General features: G+C 47.9%; 1 protein-coding gene across 1 annotated transcript in view; it reads left to right on the forward strand.

Annotated features, from left to right (window-relative positions):
* Window positions 1–19,108, forward strand: part of LOC121583935 (potassium voltage-gated channel subfamily H member 1-like) — a 125,884-nt gene that overhangs the window by 14,054 nt on the left and 92,722 nt on the right. The window contains exons 6-8 of the mRNA XM_041899805.1: window positions 5,730–5,897; window positions 10,143–10,367; window positions 18,714–18,871. Of these exons, the coding sequence (XP_041755739.1) occupies window positions 5,730–5,897; window positions 10,143–10,367; window positions 18,714–18,871 (551 nt within the window). The remainder of the gene's footprint in view (window positions 1–5,729; window positions 5,898–10,142; window positions 10,368–18,713; window positions 18,872–19,108) is intronic.

The following is a 19,108-nucleotide window of genomic DNA, read 5'->3' on the forward strand; positions in this document are numbered from 1 at the left end:
TTAGTGGGTAATGCAGCGCAGCTGGCAGAGTAATTAGAGCCGAGCAGAGCAGGGACAGGTGGAGCTAGTTAGGCTGAGTAGAGAGAGAGAGGTGAGCAGAGTGGAAGATAGTGGAAACCAATTAAGGTGGTAACCCGGTGGAGTGAGAGGGCTCATGACAGAACCCCCCCAAGGGACGGCCCCAGAAGTCCCAAGAGCAACACCACGCCGGGCGGGAGGAGGGGAGCCGGAGGAGGGCTAGAACTCCTCCGAACGGTCCAGTGAACGTCCTCATCCTCGGAGGAAGCCGGAGGGCCGTGGTCGGGAGATGGGACAGGTCCCGAGACAGGATCAGGCACAGGACAGGAAGCCGAGCGGGCCGGACGGTTAGGGACCCCTCTGGGGCGGCCCCTACGGATTGCAGGTTGATCAGGATGCCGTTGGTGGAAAGCGGTGATGAGAGTCCTATCCACAATCCGACTAGCTGGCACCCAGGTCCTTTCCTCAGGTCCATAGCCCTCCCAGTCAATGAGGTACTGGAGACCCCTACCCCTCCGTCTGGACCGAAGCAGGCGGCGGACGGTGTAAACCAGACCACCATCGACGAGCCGTGGAGGAGGAGGACCAGGCGCAGCAGGGACCAGCGGACTCTCATGGATGGGCTTAATCTTAGACACATGGAAAGTGGGGTGCACCCTCAGGGAATTAGGCAGTTGGAGCCGGACAGCAGTTGGGCTAATCACTCTTATGATAGGGAATGGGCCAATGAACCGAGGTGCCAGCTTCTGCGACTCCACCCTGAGTGGCAGGTTCTTCGATGACAACCACACCCTTTGACCAACATGGTAGGTGGGAGCAGGAATTCTCCGACGGTTGGCCCCGGTAGTGTAGCTGGCAACGGACCTGAGGAGTGTGGCTCGGGCTTGTGACCAGGTGCGGCGACATCGACGGGCAAAAGCAAGTGCAGATGGGCAAGTAACCTCCTCCTCCTGGCTGGCAAATAGAGGAGGCTGGTATCCATAAACACATTGGAAAGGGGACATACCGATGGCAGAGCAGGTCAGAGAATTGTGTGCGTACTCCACCCATGTCAATTGCTGCGACCAGGAGTGGGGGTTGCGTGAAGTCATGCATCGCAGTGCCTTCTCGAGCTCCTGATTAGCCCGCTCTGACTGCCCATTGGATTGGGGATGGAATCCGGAAGTCAGACTGACTGTGGCTCCCAGCAGGTGACAGAACTCCTTCCAAAAAGCGGAGGAGAATTGTGGACCACGGTCAGAAACAACATCCCTTGGCAGTCCGTGGATCCGGAAGACGTGTTCCAGGACCACCTGGGCGGTCTCCTTGGCGGTTGGGAGCTTGGGGAGGGGAATGAAGTGTGCCATCTTGCTGAAACGGTCAACGATGGTGAGAATGACGGTCATGCCACTTGAAGGGGGCAGCCCCGTGACAAAGTCAAGGGCGATGTGAGACCAGGGACGTCTGGGCACAGGCAGGGGCTGCAGCAATCCGGCTGGGGGCTGGCAGGACGACTTGTGTTGGTTGCAGATGGGGCAGGCTTGGACGAATTCCCGTACATCCTTCCTCAGAGAGGGCCACCAGAACCTCTGGGCGAGCAGGTTGTAAGTGCGGGTGGAGCCAGGGTGACAAGCTAGGCGGGGAGTCATGTCCCCACTGAATGACCTGGGACCTCAGGTCTTCGGGGGACAAAAAGGCGGTCAGCTGGGCAAGTGCTGGGACCTGGCTGGTTACGGAGAGCCTCCAGCACCTGTTCCTCAACAGCCCAGGTCAGAGCTGCAACGATGCAGGGACTTGGCAGAATCGACACAGGGTCCTTGGAGGGGGTGTCATCCTTCTGGAATTGACGGGAGAGGGCGTCTGGCTTGGTGTTGCGTGATCCAGGCCGGTATGACAGAGTGAAATTAAACCTGGTGAAGAACAGGGCCCAGCGGGACTGCCTGGAGTTCAACCGTTTGGCCGTGCGGATGTACTCCAAGTTCTTATGATCGGTCCAAACGAGAAATGGAATGGTGGACCCCTCCAGCCAGTGACGCCACTCCTCCAAGGCAAGCTTCACAGCCAGCAGCTCACGGTTCCCTATGTCGTAATTGCACTCAGAGGGGGACAACCGACGTGAGAAAAAGGCACAGGGATGGAGCTTCCTATCCTCCGCAGCCCACTGAGAAATCACAGCACCAACTCCCACATCCGAGGCGTCCACCTCCACAATGAATTGCCGGTCCACATCAGGCATCTGGAGGATGGGAGCGGAGGTGAACCTCACCTTGAGGGTACTGAAGGCTTTGTCGGCTGCTGGGGTCCAGGTGAAGGGTTGCTTGGTGCTGGTTAGAGCAGTGAGAGGGGCAGCAACGGTACTGTAGTTCCGGATAAACTTCCTATAGAAGTTAGCAAACCCCAGAAACTGTTGCAGCTTCTTTCTGTTCTCCGGAACTGGCCATGAAGTGACTGCTGATACTTTGGCAGGATCCATTTGGATACTTCCTTCTGCCACTATGTACCCCAGGAAGGCCACTGTCTTGACGTGAAACTCACATTTCTCTGCCTTGGCGTAGAGGGAATTCTCCAGAAGACGATGAAGGACTTGCTGGACATGGCGGGTGTGTTCAGACAGGTTTCTGGAGTAAATTAAGATGTCATCCAGGTAAACGAAGACAAACTTGTTTAACATGTCCCGCAGTACATCATTCACTAGAGCCTGGAACACAGCAGGAGCATTGGTGAGGCCAAACGGCATAACCAGATACTCGTAGTGGCCTGTTGGTGTATTGAATGCGGTTTTCCATTCATCTCCCTCCCGGATCCGCACTAGGTGGTAAGCGTTTCTGAGATCCAACTTGGTAAAACAGTGGCTCCCTGGAGCAACTCAAAAGCAGAGGTGAGCAGAGGCAGAGGGTAACGGTTTTTCACTGTGATGTCGTTGAGTCCCCTGTAGTCGATGCAGGGGCGAAGAGATCCGTCCTTCTTCCCCACAAAGAAGAAGCCAGCACCAGCAGGAGATGAAGATGAACGGATTAATCCTGCGGACAGAGAGCCATTGATGTAGTCCTCCATGGACTTTCTTTCAGGAGCAGACAACGAATAAAGACGGCCCCTTGGAGGGGCTGTTCCAGGGAGGAGGTCGATGGCACAGTCGTACGGTCGGTGAGGGGGCAGAGATGTGGCTCTTGCTTTGTTAAACACCTCTCTGAGACCATGGTAGCATTCTGGGACATTGGAGAGGTCAGGAGCGGAGTTAGTAGGTACTGGCCGAGGGGGTAGTGCGGCAGCAAGCAGGCAGGTTCGGTGGCAGTCCTCTCCCCACTCCCTGATCACCCCGGTCACCCAGTCGAGCTGAGGGTTGTGCCGGGCGGAGCCATGGGTAACCCAGGATGAGGGGTTGGCCTGGAGAGGGGAGCAGGTGAAACTGGATAGTTTCTTGATGGTTTCCGGACAGACCCATCGAGACCGGGGCCGTGACATGAGTGACCGATCCGAGTAAGTGTCCGTCCAGTGCCCGGGCAGGAATAGGAGGTGTCAAACGGAGGTTCTCCAGTCCCAGTTGGCGTGCCAGCTTGATGTCCATTATGTTGGCTTCGGCGCCAGAATCCACCAGAGCAGCCAGGGTGTGAGTTGAGTCAGAGAGGCGGAGGTGAACTTGCAGCAGGGGTTTGCGGTCGGAGGACTGGATGGTCATTGAACTCAACCCGGACTCCCCCTACGCCCGGTGAGCTTCGGCCCTTTAAAGGGCAGGTTACCACACGATGTCCATCACCTCCACAATAGAGGCAGAGGTTTGAGGTGAAGCGGCGCTGGCGCTCTGCAGGAGTGAGGGAGGCTCGCCCAATCTCCATAGGCTCAGACTGATCAAGCTGACCTGGGTGAGTGGCAGTAGATGACAGGAGCCCAGTCGGATCTCTCCGAATGCCGGTAGTAGGTGGACCTTGGCGCCCCCCTCTCACGACGACGGGTCTGTATCCTTCTGTCGATCCTGACAGTCAGTGCGATGGCTTCATCAAGAGTGGAAGGCAGTTCATGGGAGACCAACTCGTCCTTGATATAGTCAGCCAAACTATGGAAGAACGCGTCCACCAACGATGGTGTGTTCCAAGAACTTCGTCTAGCCAGGGTTCGGAAGTCGATGGAATGGTCTGCGACTGTACGTCTGCCTTGTCGAATACTGAACAGTTCACGAGGACGCCTCTGCGGTGGGTGAATCCAGGTCAAACACCTTCAGCATCTCCTCAGCAAACAGGTCGAAGGTTGCACATGCGGGGGTTTGACGTTCGAACTCTGCTGTTCCCCAGAGTCGAGCTCGGCCCGTCAGGTGAGTGATGGCATACCCAACTTTAGCCCCCTCCGTGGCGAAGGTCCTTGGCTGCAAGGAGAACTGAAGTCGGCAGCTAGTCAGGAATGGCCGGACCTGGGTTGAATCGCCGTTGAACCGCTCGGGGTTTCCAATCTTGGGTTCCGAGCAGCGGCTGCAATGACCGGGGCAGGTAACTCGGGGGCTGGGCTGGTGGGCAGACTGGCTGGGGTAAGGTTGGTGAGGAGTTGAATGATCATGGCGAGTTGTTGTTGCTGCTGCTGGAACTGCTGCTCATGCTCATCGGTTTCCATGTCGGGAAAGTGTGCGCTGAGTCCATAATGGTCAGATCGTACTGTCACGATTCAGACAGACGACCAGAGGACCACAATTGCGTCACACCAGAAAGTTTATTAAACTTAAGGGAAAAGGGAAGTAGGGAGTGAATGAAGGCTCCAGGGGTAACAGGGATCCCGTCCAATGCGCTGGGTCTGTGCCCCCCAGTGGCAGCGATGCGTCCTATGAAGCCGGTGGTGGGTGGTCCAGAAGTCCTGGGGGAGACACAGACACAACAGGGCGGAATGAAACCAGGCAGCAGTACAGTTCAAGGGAAATCCAAAATACGTAGTAGCAAGGCAGAAGGCTGGTCAGAGTTACCGGGATTGAAGAGTAGTCAGGAGTCGTAATGGCAGAAGCAGGTCTGGATCTCCTGAGGCAGAAGAGTATCCAAAAAACAGGCAGGTCCGGGGTCACAAAACCAGGGTGAGCCAGAAGCGCGAGCAAACAGGTTCCGGGTGTGAGCTTTGCAGACGATCTGACACCGGAGAGCTGAAAGACAGGGCCTTAAATACTGGGAGAGGTTAGTGGGTAATGCAGCGCAGCTGGCAGAGTAATTAGAGCCGAGCAGAGCAGGGACAGGTGGAGCTAGTTAGGCTGAGTAGAGAGAGAGAGGTGAGCAGAGTGGAAGATAGTGGAAACCAATTAAGGTGGTAACCCGGTGGAGTGAGAGGGCTCATGACAGATAACACACACACACACCCATGTACACACACACAGATGTACACACACACACCATATATGGATGTAACAATATCTAAGCAACCTTTAAAGGTAGACTCAGCGATATAACATAGATGCAGAAAGTAAACATCATAGTGGGTCAATTTCCGCAACAACTAAGAGCGTTGAAGCACGAGGCTCAACTTCTCCTCTGTTTTGGGCCCCTGGCTACCACACTGTAACAGCATGAAGTGAACCTGTGCACAGGCGCAGATACTGTGTGTGACTGTGTGAGAGCAAAGTCTTGCATCATCGCTGATCTCAATATCTGCAGTGCTGCTTGTTGGAACGTCATTTCGCTGAGTGTACCTTTAGGTGAACTGTAACCTCTTGGTTTACACCAAACCCTTTTATTCCATCAAACTCATCAAAGATATACAATCTGCAGGTCCTCCAGCTGGGCTCAGACATCCTCCCCCAGTACAAGCAGGAGACGCCCAAGACGCCGCCCCACATCATCCTCCACTACTGTGCCTTCAAGACCACCTGGGACTGGGTCATCCTCATCCTCACCTTCTACACGGCCATCATGGTTCCTTACAACGTCTCCTTCAAGGTCTGAACCATAGAATTACATATACTTTATCCCTTACCAAGATGGCTGCCATTATCAGCATATTCTATCTAGAGCTATGCAGATGTGACATCAACCACTCTAATTTGTATTCTATATCTCGGTCCCACTTTAAACGAAGTACAACTTGTAAAGGCTTTATATAACATACAGTACCAGTCAAAAGTTTGGACACACCTACTCATTCCAGGGTTTTTCTTTATTTCTACTATTTTCTACATTGTAGAATGATAGTTAAGACATCAAAACTATGACATAACACATACAGTGGGGAAAAAAGTATTTAGTCAGCCACCAATTGTGCAAGTTCTCCCACTTAAAAAGATGAGAGAGGCCTTTAAATTTCATCATAGGTACACGTCAACTATGACAGACAAAATGAGAAAAGAAATTCCAGAAAATCACATTGTAGGATTTTTTATGAATTTATTTGCAAATTATGGTGGAAAATAAGTATTTGGTCAATAACAAAAGTTTCTCAATACTTTGTTATATACCCCTTGTTGGCAATGACACAGGTCAAACGTTTTCTGTAAGTCTTCACAAGGTTTTCACACACTGTTGCTGGTATTTTGGCCCATTCCTCCATGCAGATCTCCTCTAGAGCAGTGATGTTTTGGGGCTGTCGCTGGGCAACACGGACTTTCAACTCCCTCCAAAGATTTTCTATGGGGTTGAGATCTGGAGACTGGCTAGGCCACTCCAGGACCTTGAAATGCTTCTTATGAAGCCACTCCTTCGTTGCCCGGGAGGTGTGTTTGGGATCATTGTCATGCTAAAAGACCCAGCCACGTTTCATCTTCAATGCCCTTGCTGATGGAAGGAGGTTTTCACTCAAAATCTCACGATACATGGCCCCATTCATTCTTTCCTTTACACAGATCAGTCGTCCTGGTCCCTTTGCTGAAAAACAGCCCCAAAGCATGAAATTTCCACCCCCATGCTTCACAGTAGGTATGGTGTTCTTTGGATGCAACTCAGCATTCTTTGTCCTCCAAACACGATGAGTTGAGTTTTTACCAAAAAGTTATATTTTGGTTTCATCTGACCATATGACATTCTCCCAATCCTCTTCTGGATCATCCAAATGCACTCTAGCAAACTTCAGACGGGCCTGGACATGTACAGGCTTAAGCAGGGGGACACGTCTGGCAATGCAGGATTTGAGTCCCTGGCGGAGTAGTGTGTTACTGATGGTAGGCTTTGTTACTTTGGTCCCAGCTCTCTGCAGGTCATTCACTAGGTCCCCCCGTGTGGTTCTGGGATTTTTGCTCACCGTTCTTGTGATCATTTTGACCCCACGGGGTGAGATCTTGCGTGGAGCCCTAGATCGAGGGAGATTATCAGTGGTCTTGTATGTCTTCCTAATAATTGCTCCCACAGTTGATTTCTTCAAACCAAGCTGCTTACCTATTGCAGATTCAGTCTTCCCAGCCTGGTGCAGGTCTACAATTTTGTTTCTGGTGTCCTTTGACAGCTCTTTGGTCTTGACCATAGTGGAGTTTGGAGTGTGACTGTTTGAGGTTGTGGACAGGTGTCTTTTTATACTGATAACAAGTTCAAACAGGTGCCATTAATACAGGTAACAAGTGGAGGACAGAGGAGCCTCTTAAAGAAGAAGTTACAGGTCTGTGAGAGCCAGAAATCTTGCTTGTTTGTAGGTGACCAAATACTTATTTTCCACCATAATTTGCAAATAAATTCATTAAAAATCCTACAATGTGATTTTCTGGATTTTTTTTTCTCAATTTGTCTGTCATAGTTGACGTGTACCTATGATGAAAATGACAGGCCTCTCTCATCTTTTTAAGTGGGAGAACTTGCACAATTGGTGGCTGACTAAATACTTTTTTCCCCCACTGTATGGAATCATGTAGTAACCAAAAAAGTGTTAAACAAATCAAAATAGCCACCCTTTGCCTTGATGACAGCTTTGCACACTCTTGGCATTCTCTCAACCAGCTTCATGAGGTAGTCACCTGGAATGCATTTCAATTAACAGGTGTGCTTTGTTAAAAGTTAATTTGTGGAATTTCTTTCCTTCTTAATGCGTTTGAGCCAATCAGTTGTGTTGTGACAAGGTAGGGTTGGTATACAGAAGATAACTCTATTTGGTAAAAGTCCAAGTCCATCTTATGGCAAGAACAGCTCAAATAAGCAAATAGACACGTTTCTTCAAGTGCAGTCGCAAAAACCATCAAGTGCTATGATGAAACTGTCTCTCATGAGGACCGCCACAGGAAAGGAAGACCCAGAGTTACCTCTGCTGCAGAGTATAAGTTCATTAGAGTTACCAGCCTCAGAAATCAGTAATTAACTGCACCTCAGATTGCAGCCCAAATAAATGCTTCACCGAGTTCAAGTAACAGACACATCTCAACATCAACTGTTCAGAGGAGACTGTGTGACTCAGGCCTTCATGGTCGAATTGCTGCAAAGAAACCACTACTAAAGGACACCAATAATAAGAAGAGACTTGCTTGGGCCAAGAAACACGAGCAATGGACATTAGACCGGTGGAAATCTGTCCTTTGGTCTGATGAGTCCAAATAGGAGATGTTTGGTTCCAACCGCCGTGTCTTTGTGAGACGCAGAGTAGGTGAACGGATGATCTCCGCATGTGTGGTTGCCACCGTGAAGCATGGAGGAGGAGGTGTGATGGTGTGGGGGTGCTTTGCTGGTGACACTGTCTGTGATTTATTTAGAATTCAAGGCACACTTAACCAGCATGGCTACCACAGCATTCTGCGGCGATACACCATCTCATCTGGTTTGCGCTTAGTGGGACTATCATTTGTTTTTCAACAGGACAATGACCCAAAACACACCTCCAGGCTGTGTAAGGGCTATTTGACCAAGAAGGAGAGTGATGGAGTGCTGCATCAGATGACCTGGCCTCCACAATCACCCTACCTCAACCCAATTCAGATGGTTTGGGATGAGTTGGACCGCAGAGTGAAGGAAAAACAGCCAACAAGTGCTCAGCATATGTGGGAACTCCTTCAAGACTGTTGGAAAAGCATTCCAGGTGAAGCTGGTTGAGAGAATGCCAAGAGTGTGCAAAGCTGTCATCAAGGCAAAGGGGGGCTACTTTGAAGAATCTAAAATCTAAAATATATTTAGATTTGTTTAACAATTGTTTGGTTACTGCATGATTCCATATGTGTTATTTCATAGTTTTGATATCTTCACTATTATTCTACAATGTAGAAAATAGTAAAAATAAAGAAAAACCCTTGAATGAATAGGTGTCCAAACTTTTGACTGGTACTGTACATAAATGCTTCACAAATCATCTATAAGCGTATGTCATTGTCAAGGGCTGAGCGTAGATGTGGTGCAAAAATCAAGCGCAGGACAACAGAGGCTCTTCAACAGTCTTTAGTGAGGATCAAACAATACAAAAAGACTCACGGCAAAATCCCAGCCGGAGGGCAAGCGAAACAATTACGCACACAGGAAACAGTGCGTAACCCAAACTGCGCACACAGTGCGGACACTCTCTCCAAACAAAACAGAACGAGAGAGAACAAACTGACGCCAAGCTGACACGAAACAATTACACACAACACATGACAAAACCTAAGAGAACATATAGGGCACATAATCAACACTAACAACGAACAGATGTACAAACAGACCAAACCAAACGAACATCGAAACATAGAACGGTGACAGCTAGTACTCCGGAGACGACGACCGCCGAAGCCTGCCCGAACAAGGAGGAGAAGCAGCCTCGGCCGAAACCGTGACAGTCATGACTCATTCTCTATAAATAGTGTATAAACATACAAAGTGTGTTATTTCACAATTCACTCTACAGTGGGAATGGTTATGTCACCCTTTATACAACATTTTTCAAGTATGACATACGCTTATAGATGATTTGTGAAGCATTTATGTAGTGATTATGAAGCCTTTATGTATGCCTTATAAAGCCTTTATAAGTTGTACTTTGTTTAAAGTGGGACCTATCTCTATGGTCTAACAAAGATTATATAATCTACTATAATAAAGATCCTCTCCTGTCCTCAAGGATACATAAAAAATGTAGGCTAATAATCTTGGGGATGTAATATAGATTCTCTACTCTAAAGCAAATTGCCATTTGGGAATAACTCAGATTCTCTACTATACTGCTCTATTAAGATTCTCTCCTCTACTATAACAAAGAGTATCTACTCTACTACTGTACAATCACAAATATTCTCCCATCTCTTCCTCCAGACCAAGCAGAACAATGTGACGTGGCTGGTGGTGGACAGCATCGTAGATGTAATCTTCCTGGTGGACATCGTGCTCAACTTCCACACTACCTTTGTGGGCCCGGCCGGAGAGGTCATCTCCGACCCCAAGCTCATCAGGATGAACTACCTGAAGACATGGTTCGTCATCGACCTGCTCTCCTGCCTGCCTTACGACGTCATCAACGCCTTCGAGAATGTGGACGAGGTCAGTACTGTGTGTGTGTGTATGTATGTGGTGGGTGTTCGTCATCAACCTGCTCTCCTGCCTGGCCTACAACCTCTTTAGCGCCTTTCGAGAATGTGGACGAGGTCAATCGGGTCTGACAATATTTTGGTAATTTAGCTTTTACAGCTTTAATAGTGGTGTTGCCACTGCCAGGCCCATGCTCTAACCCACAACCCTGGTGTTGCCACTGCTAGGCCCATGCTCTAACCCACAACCCTGGTGTTGCCACTGCCAGCCCCATGCTCTAACCCACAACCCTGGTGTTGCCACTGCTAGGCCCATGCTCTAACCCACAACCCTGGTGTTGCCACTGCCAGCCCCATGCTCTAACCCACAACCCTGGTGTTGCCACTGCCAGGCCCATGCTCTAACCCACAACCCTGGTGTTGCCACTGCTAGGCCCATGCTCTAACCCACAACCCTGGTGTTGCCACTGCTAGGCCCATGCTCTAACCCACAACCCTGGTGTTGCCACTGCCAGCCCCATGCTCTAACCCACAACCCTGGTGTTGCCACTGCTAGGCCCATGCTCTAACCCACAACCCTGGTGTTGCCACTGCTAGGCCCATGCTCTAACCCACAACCCTGGTGTTGCCACTGCTAGGCCCATGCTCTAACCCACAACCCTGGTGTTGCCACTGCTAGGCCCATGCTCTAACCCACAACCCTGGTGTTGCCACTGCCAGCCCCATGCTCTAACCCACAACCCTGGTGTTGCCACTGCTAGGCCCATGCTCTAACCCACAACCCTGGTGTTGCCACTGCTAGGCCCATGCTCTAACCCACAACCCTGGTGTTGCCACTGCTAGGCCCATGCTCTAACCCACAACCCTGGTGTTGCCACTGCTAGGCCCATGCTCTAACCCACAACCCTGGTGTTGCCACTGCCAGGCCCATGCTCTAACCCACAACCCTGGTGTTGCCACTGCTAGGCCCATGCTCTAACCCACAACCCTGGTGTTGCCACTGCCAGCCCCATGCTCTAACCCACAACCCTGGTGTTGCCACTGCTAGGCCCATGCTCTAACCCACAACCCTGGTGTTGCCACTGCCAGCCCCATGCTCTAACCCACAACCCTGGTGTTGCCACTGCCAGCCCCATGCTCTAACCCACAACCCTGGTGTTGCCACTGCCAGGCCCATGCTCTAACCCACAACCCTGGTGTTGCCACTGCCAGGCCCATGCTCTAACCCACAACCCTGGTGTTGCCACTGCTAGGCCCATGCTCTAACCCACAACCCTGGTGTTGCCACTGCTAGGCCCATGCTCTAACCCACAACCCTGGTGTTGCCACTGCCAGCACCATGTTCTACATTAGTAGTCTCTAGTAGTCTAAACCCAGTGAGCTATATTGATTCGCTGCCATTGAAATATTGAAGTGTCAGAGCTTTTCCTTTCCTGTCTGACTATATAATTTATGTTTGGCTAATGACAGCAGCTAATGTCCTAATCCTAATGTCCTTACCCACCCTCCAGAAACCCCAAACACAGCCTTTTCTCAGTCTCTTCCAGAGAACCAATGAGCTCAGCCTTATATTAGCTTATATTACTGGATGTCAGGCTGTGTGTGTGTGTGTGTGTGTGTGTACGAGTTCAGCCTGTTAACCAGCGTATGTTACTGGACATCAGGCTCCATTTGAAGGTCCACAAACCTGGCAGCGTTTATTTGTCTTATGGCAGCCTTATAGAGTTATTATGGCGGTCGGTTGTTTTTGATTTGTGACTCCGTCTTCAGTGTGTGTGGCTGTGTTTTCACACAGTAACTAAAGGCCTCTCTGGGTTTTGCGGTTCTCTGAGTGCCTCTTCTCCACGTTTACGACCAGAAGCTGCTCACCAAGAGATAGTAAGGGAATTCAAGGAAAAGGAAGATTCTCTTTGAACAGAAAGAAAATATCCTTCAAAGAGCAGCATATTAGCGCCGTCCCTCCTACCTTCCACACACATTCATTCAATTATGGAATTAAACCCGTTTATCCAGTGTTAAAGCGTTGAGGCTCGGGCACATATTACTGTATGACTCAGACTGCTGCAGCAATAGGAAATGTAGTATTGCTGTCATTTTCAATATGTGAAGTGCCTTGCTTACTCAAAGGGGTCAGTCTCCTTACCAGAGAATTCAGCAGTGTGTCAGTAGTCACACAACCCCATGGTGATGAGGTATATATACACTACATGACCAAAAGTATGTGGACACTTGCTCGTCCATCTAATTACAACAACCCCCCCCCCTTTGCTGCTATAACAGCCTCCACTGTTCTGGGAAGGCTTTCCACTAGATGTGGGAACACTGCTGCAGGGACTTGCTTCCATTCAGCCACAAGAGCATTAGTCAGGTCGGGCACTGGTGTTGGCCGATTAGGCCTGGCTCGTAGTCGGCATTCCAATTCATCCCAAAGGGGTTTGATGGGGTTGAGGTCAGGTCTCTGTGCTGGCCAGTCAAGTTCTTCCACACCGATCTCGACAAACCCATTTCTGTATGGACCTCGCTTTGTGCACGGGGGCATTGCCATTCTGAAACAGGAAAGGGCCTTCCCCAAACTGTTGCTACAAAGTTGGAAGCACAGAATCGTCCAGAATGTCATTGTATGCTGTAGTATTAAAAGATTTCCCTTCACTGGAACTAAGGGGCCTAGCCCGAACCATGAAAAACAGCCCCAGACCATTATTCCACCTCCACCAAAATTTACAGTTGGCACTACGCAATGGGGCAGGTAGTGTTCTCCTGGCATCCGCCAAATCCAGATTAGTCCGTTGGACTGCCAGATGGTGAAGCATGATTCATCACTCCAGAGAACGCGTTTCCACTGCTCCAGAGTCCAATGGTGGCGAGCTTTACACCACTCCAGCCGACGCTTGGCATTACGCATGGTGAGCTTAGGCTTGTGTGCGGCTGCTAGGCCTTGGAAACCCATTTCATGAAGCTCCCGATGTACAGTTATTGTGCTGACATTGCTTTCAGAGGCAGTTTGGAACGCGGTAGTGAATGTTGCAACCGAGGACAGACAATTTCTACACGCTACGCGCTTCAGCACTCGGCGGTCCCGTTCTGTGAGCTTGTGTGGCTTATCACTTCGCGTCTGAGCCGTTGTTGCTCCTAGACGTTTCCACTTCAAAATAACAGCACTTACAGTTGACCGGGGCAGCTCTAGCAGGACAGAAATTTGACAAACTGACTTGTTGGAAAGGTGGCATCCTATGACGGTGCCACTTTGAAAGTCACTGAGCTCTTCAGTAAGGCCATTCTACTGCCAATGTTTGTCTATGGAGATTGCATGGCTGTGTGCTCGATTGTATACACCTGTCAGCAACGGCTGTGGCTGAAAGAGCCGAATCCACTAATTTGAAGGGGTGACCACATACTTTTGTATGTATAGTGTAGATTTGGAAAGACCTGTTTCAGATCTGTAAGTCTCAGGTAAACGTGTCTCAGAGGCACAGATAAACATAGTTAGATTCCATTTCAATTCAGTCAATTCATGAAGTAAACTGAAATTGCTTTTCAATGAGGAAAATGTGAATTGGACTTTCATTTTTTATCTGAATTGAAATCGAATTGACATCAACCTTGTAGATCAATACTTGAAGATGACTCAGATATATTTTAAGTCCCAGAGTGTCTTCTTGGGTGTGAGTTCCAAATATTTATGAGTTCATAATCTCAGAAACACAGAACTAAAATGTTGCATAATTATGTCAGACGCTCGATTAAATTCTGGGGGGAGACGTGTTAGAAAAGATACTAGAACGAGAAGCGGAAGCAGGGAAGTAGCTCCACCCCCCCTCTCTTTACAAGTTACGGGCAAGTCTATGGGCCATATGCCCCCCCCTTCCGAAAATGTGAAAGAACACCTGCAAATCATTACTGGTCCAAATGAGCAGTGATGAAAAATCTGTTTAACCAAAACAAAATTCCTCATTAGTCGTCAAATCCCACACAGTCTGTTGACAGACGCTACGATACCAGTTATGTTGCGTGCATAACCTGGCTGCCTGCAGACGTTAACTTTCTATAGCTTTCAATGCCATCTCTTCTCCATGGCTCTGTCTGTGGCCTTTGAAGAAAGTATTGGATTTGAGTTTCCAGGCTTTCTGTTGAACGTGTTTTGATCTGGCTGCCTGCAGAGAGAGACCTTCACACAGCTCTCTCTGGGTCCTCAAGTGTGGTGTGGGTACCCTCACTGTCTTTCACCCAGCGCTCTCTCTCTCTCTGTCAGTCTGTCACTCTCTTCTCCTTTGAAGTGAGCTGGCTGACTTTCATTTTTCTCTTCAGGGGAAGTGTTAGAGAACAGTGGGGGTAATTAGTCCTATTGCCCCCGACAGAACCTCCAGTGCTACCTTGTGAAGAAGATCTCTGTCACGACTTCTGCCGTATTTTACCTCCTGCGCCTGACTCCTTCTTTCACACCTCGTCACAATCTCATTAAATGGAGCTGGGAGAAAATAGTTTGCTTGCCTCAATCCAGACTGAATCACGTGTTTCATTAGTGGAGTGAAACAGAGCTTAATTCAGTCTGGATTTGCAGGCTAGGAGTCTGCAATCCAATGCTAGTTACTAGAAGAGACAGTCAGTCAGTCACTGCTTCTAATGCTTTAATGTGTTTTACATGTGAAGGCTACCCCTAGCAGTCAGTACAGCATATGGTTTGGAGACCGACGTCTCACTGAAGTGCGGTGAAATGCATTGCTAGTTTCTTAACGGGCAAGGCGAAAGCAGGAGACTAAACAAAACAAAAAATAATCTTTCTCCTTTCTCTTTTTCTCCCCTTTCTATAGTTTTTCTCTCTTCTAAAAATAGCTTTTGTCTGGCTGGTTTGACATCTGCTGTAATTATGTATCAGGGGATTCAGGATTTCTTCTGTCATGATGTAACTGAGCTCTCTGGTGGAGGGGATAGATGCCAGCCGTGCATCTGCAGCCATAGAACTAGAATTAGCGTATCCTTCAAAGTATAGCTGTAGTGTTAGCAGTGCAGCTAGCCAGGCGTGCAGAGACAGTACTGGATTAAATGCGCTTCAGTGTAGTGGTTAGCATTAGCAGTACAGCTGTCCAGGTGTGCAGGTACAGGACTGGATTAAATGAGATATTAGCGTAGCACATGAAATTAGATCTCAGTGTAACCTTAGCATTAGCAGCACAGCTAGCCAGGCATTACCAGACTGGCTCAATGAGCTCTCAGTGTAATAATAATAATATGCCATTTAGCAGACGCTTTTATCCAAAGCGACTTACAGTCATGCGTGCATAATTTTTTTTGTGTATGGGTGGTCCCGGGGATCGAACCCACTACCTTGGCGTTACAAGCGCCGTGCTCTACCAGCTGAGCTACAGAGGACCACATTAGCCAGTGAAACCATAAGCGTTAGCCAGGAAGAAGATGTATGGCCGTTGGCTAACCAATGGCTAACCAATGTGTGATTGTCTGTTTGGCTATGAAGATGAATATGTACATAGGCCTACACATAAACAAAGACTAAATCTCAGATGTGTGTGTGTGTTGTCTAATCTTACGTAGTTGGTCAAATGGAGCACCCACCGAACAGGAAGTTGTACCCTCACCCCAAAGTAATTTAAGATGCTATAGATCGCTCTATAATCAATACACTCCCTTTATCTTACCCGAAATAAAGCCAAATAGGCACCTCTGAAGTTTCTCACAGAGAATCAATCAATCCCACAGCCAATTATGGTTAAAACAGTGCCATGTCTCTCTAATGGATAGTAACATCGAATGAAACGCATCACACTTTGAAATCTGTTAAATATTCTTATTCTGAGATGCTTAGTGAATACGTCCGTAAAGGATTTGGATATGTGAAAGCACTTGGTGAATTATAGCGTTTAGTGCGTCTCTGGGTCACTCTACCATGGAGGGGTCAACGGTCATTAAACAGATTTAGAGATGGATAACGTTACAATTCAAGGCCTAATGATTACTCAGGTCACCTTCATTATTAGCATGCACTGCACAATGTGCACACCCTTCACACGCACATGCATGCTATAGGCCCTATAGGCCTAAGCGTGTTGCTGCTGTTAGCTGTCATTTAGGCAAACCAAACTCAAGCCAGTTCTATGTGTGTGTGCGTGCCAGTGTGTGCGTGCCTGTGTGCGGGTGCGTGCCTGTGTGCATGCCTACATCTGTGAAAAATGCTGTGTTAGCGTTTAGTGTCCTGATGTGTCGCTCAAAAGCATCCGTTTAGTGAGTTGTTAGTTGATGAAGGCCGTGGCTGTGTCAGTGGTGTAAAGTGCTGCAGTGGTGCTTAACAAGCTGATCCTAACAGGGCTGATCCTAAGAAGGCTGTGAGCGGCACCAAGTCTGTATCTGCAGGTACTTTGTCAGCCTCTAGTCTTTCAGCTTCTCAGCACGTGGTTAATGCTGACAGCTGACAGACACCAGGACATTTTCTGTTAGCCTGACCAGGTTCTGTCCAGCCAGCTACTATGGACAGGGAAAACAACATATTCATTTCTTTATGACTGGGAATTAATGTGGCCTCACGTCATTTATTTGAAGTTGATCATCAAGCCATGTTTGTACTTTTGGTTGAACGATTTGTGAAGAATCTTTATAGGCTTGATAAAAGATTTGTGAAGTTTTCATTAAGCCGTAGGAGTTATTATAACATTATGAAGTCCTCTGCATTATACCTGGAGGCGATAAGTAAGTTATGTTTCCTCTAAAGTGGGGACAGCTTATTCTACTTGTAGTTATCCTGATATGCGTTCAGTAATGTAAATAGTAGCGAACGTTCACTAACACATTTAATTTGTTTTGTGTTAGCCGCGAACATTCGCTAACGCTAGCTAACAGTCTGAGGTAGTGTGCGATGAATGGAAGTGTCTGTTTCGGGTCTAAACTGTCAGTACAAATAATAAAGTGGCCATGTAGGCTTTTTATTACATGTAGTAGGAATAGCTACGTTTTTGTTCAGTTTGCAGCTAAAAAGCCACAGTAATCCTTACAAAAAGGAGATAAGTATTTGCAGCTTCACTGTAACATTTTGGAATGTTCATTCAAATCTTTCAACTGAAATTGTTACTAAGCAACATGTTTGCCGCAAACAATGGTCTAACTGATACAGTAATCCAGTGTGGCCCACATGTACTGTATCTGCAATGCTCTGAACATTCCACCATGCTTAATAAACCCCAGTATTAATAAAAAAGTGAGAGATTTGGTTTGGTGTCACTTAACTGTTGTCTTTTTTTTTTTATATCACATTATCCTTTTTACATGAATATGATTGACCTATTAATTTGTACATGTTTAAAGTCATCTTGGTTTTATTTTTATCATCTTCTTATGTCTTCTTTTCTTCTGTTTGATCATGCTCACTTCTTTCTTTATTTTCTTCCTCATCCCCCTGTTTTGTTCTGTTTGCATGGTCCCTCCTCCTCCTCTGCCTGTGTTTGTTTGTGGAACGTGAAGAACTGGAACCGTCGAGCTGTCACTCAAGTAGGCCTTTCATTATCAAGCCCACTTTGATTGAGTTGGTTTGGGTTCAAATATGATTATAATGATATGATAAAAAATAAAAAAAACATTTGCAATTGATAAACACAGACACACAGTCTACAGTCAGTATGTGCTTTATCATGCAGGATAAGTTCACACTTAAGCACACACACACACACACACACACACATACACACACACACTTCACGCAAATGTACTCTGTTCATGATTCAGATAGAAATCACGTGTTACATCATATTTTATTGTGTTGAGTATATGACTCCAAATGAACAGTCTTTCTTTCCTTCTGATTTACCCCTGAAACCTGGCAATGGTGTTTTGATTGAATTAATGCACAAAGACCCTAGCTAGTTGTCTTACAGTAAATTAATGCAAGGCCCGTGTGAGGTTATATCGACTGGAAGCAAGGCTATGGCTTGTTTCACAGCTGCTTGAGTACACCCTAATTTTATAGTCATAACATCACATTAATATTATTAACGTCTAGGAAAGACTTCTTGATGCCAGCACACACATTCAGTATCCAAGGACTCCTTGGAAAACGGTGGCAAATGTTACTGAGTGGACTATCCTGGTTAAAAGAAAAGAAAATGCGTACAGACACATACATTTTGTCAACATGCAGAGACATATTGTTAAAGTCTCACGAGAATGCAGTTCTGTTAATCCTAGTGTTTGTTTATACCTTAAGCTACAGGTCCACCCTTCCGTTACCATAGAACTAAAACATTATTTCAACCTCTGCCTGCTCTCTCTCTCTCTCTCTCTCTCTCTCTCTCTCTCTCTCTCTCTCTCTCTCTCTCACACTCACTCACTCACTCACTCACTCACTCAATCACTCACTCAGGGGATCAGCAGTCTGTTCAGTTCTTTGAAGGTTGTCCGGCTGCTGCGTTTGGGCAGGGTAGCCCGTAAACTGGACCACTACATTGAGTATGGAGCTGCCGTCCTCGTCCTGTTGGTGTGTGTCTTCGGCCTGGCTGCCCACTGGCTGGCCTGCATCTGGTACTGTTCTGTTAAGACTGATTTACTGTATGTTAAAGGTAGAATCAGTGAAATGACGTTGCCACGAGCAGTACCACAGATATTGCGATAGCACAGCTCTCACACAGTCACACAAAGTATCTGCTCATGTGCAGGGGTTCGCTTCACGCTGTTACAACGTGGTAGGTACGGGACCAAAATAGCGGAGAAGTTTAGCCTTGCGCTTCAACACGCTTAGTTGTTGTGGAAATTGACTAA

The sequence above is a fragment of the Coregonus clupeaformis genome, chromosome 1, assembly GCF_020615455.1.
Source record: "Coregonus clupeaformis isolate EN_2021a chromosome 1, ASM2061545v1, whole genome shotgun sequence".
Lineage (NCBI taxonomy): Eukaryota > Metazoa > Chordata > Actinopteri > Salmoniformes > Salmonidae > Coregonus > Coregonus clupeaformis.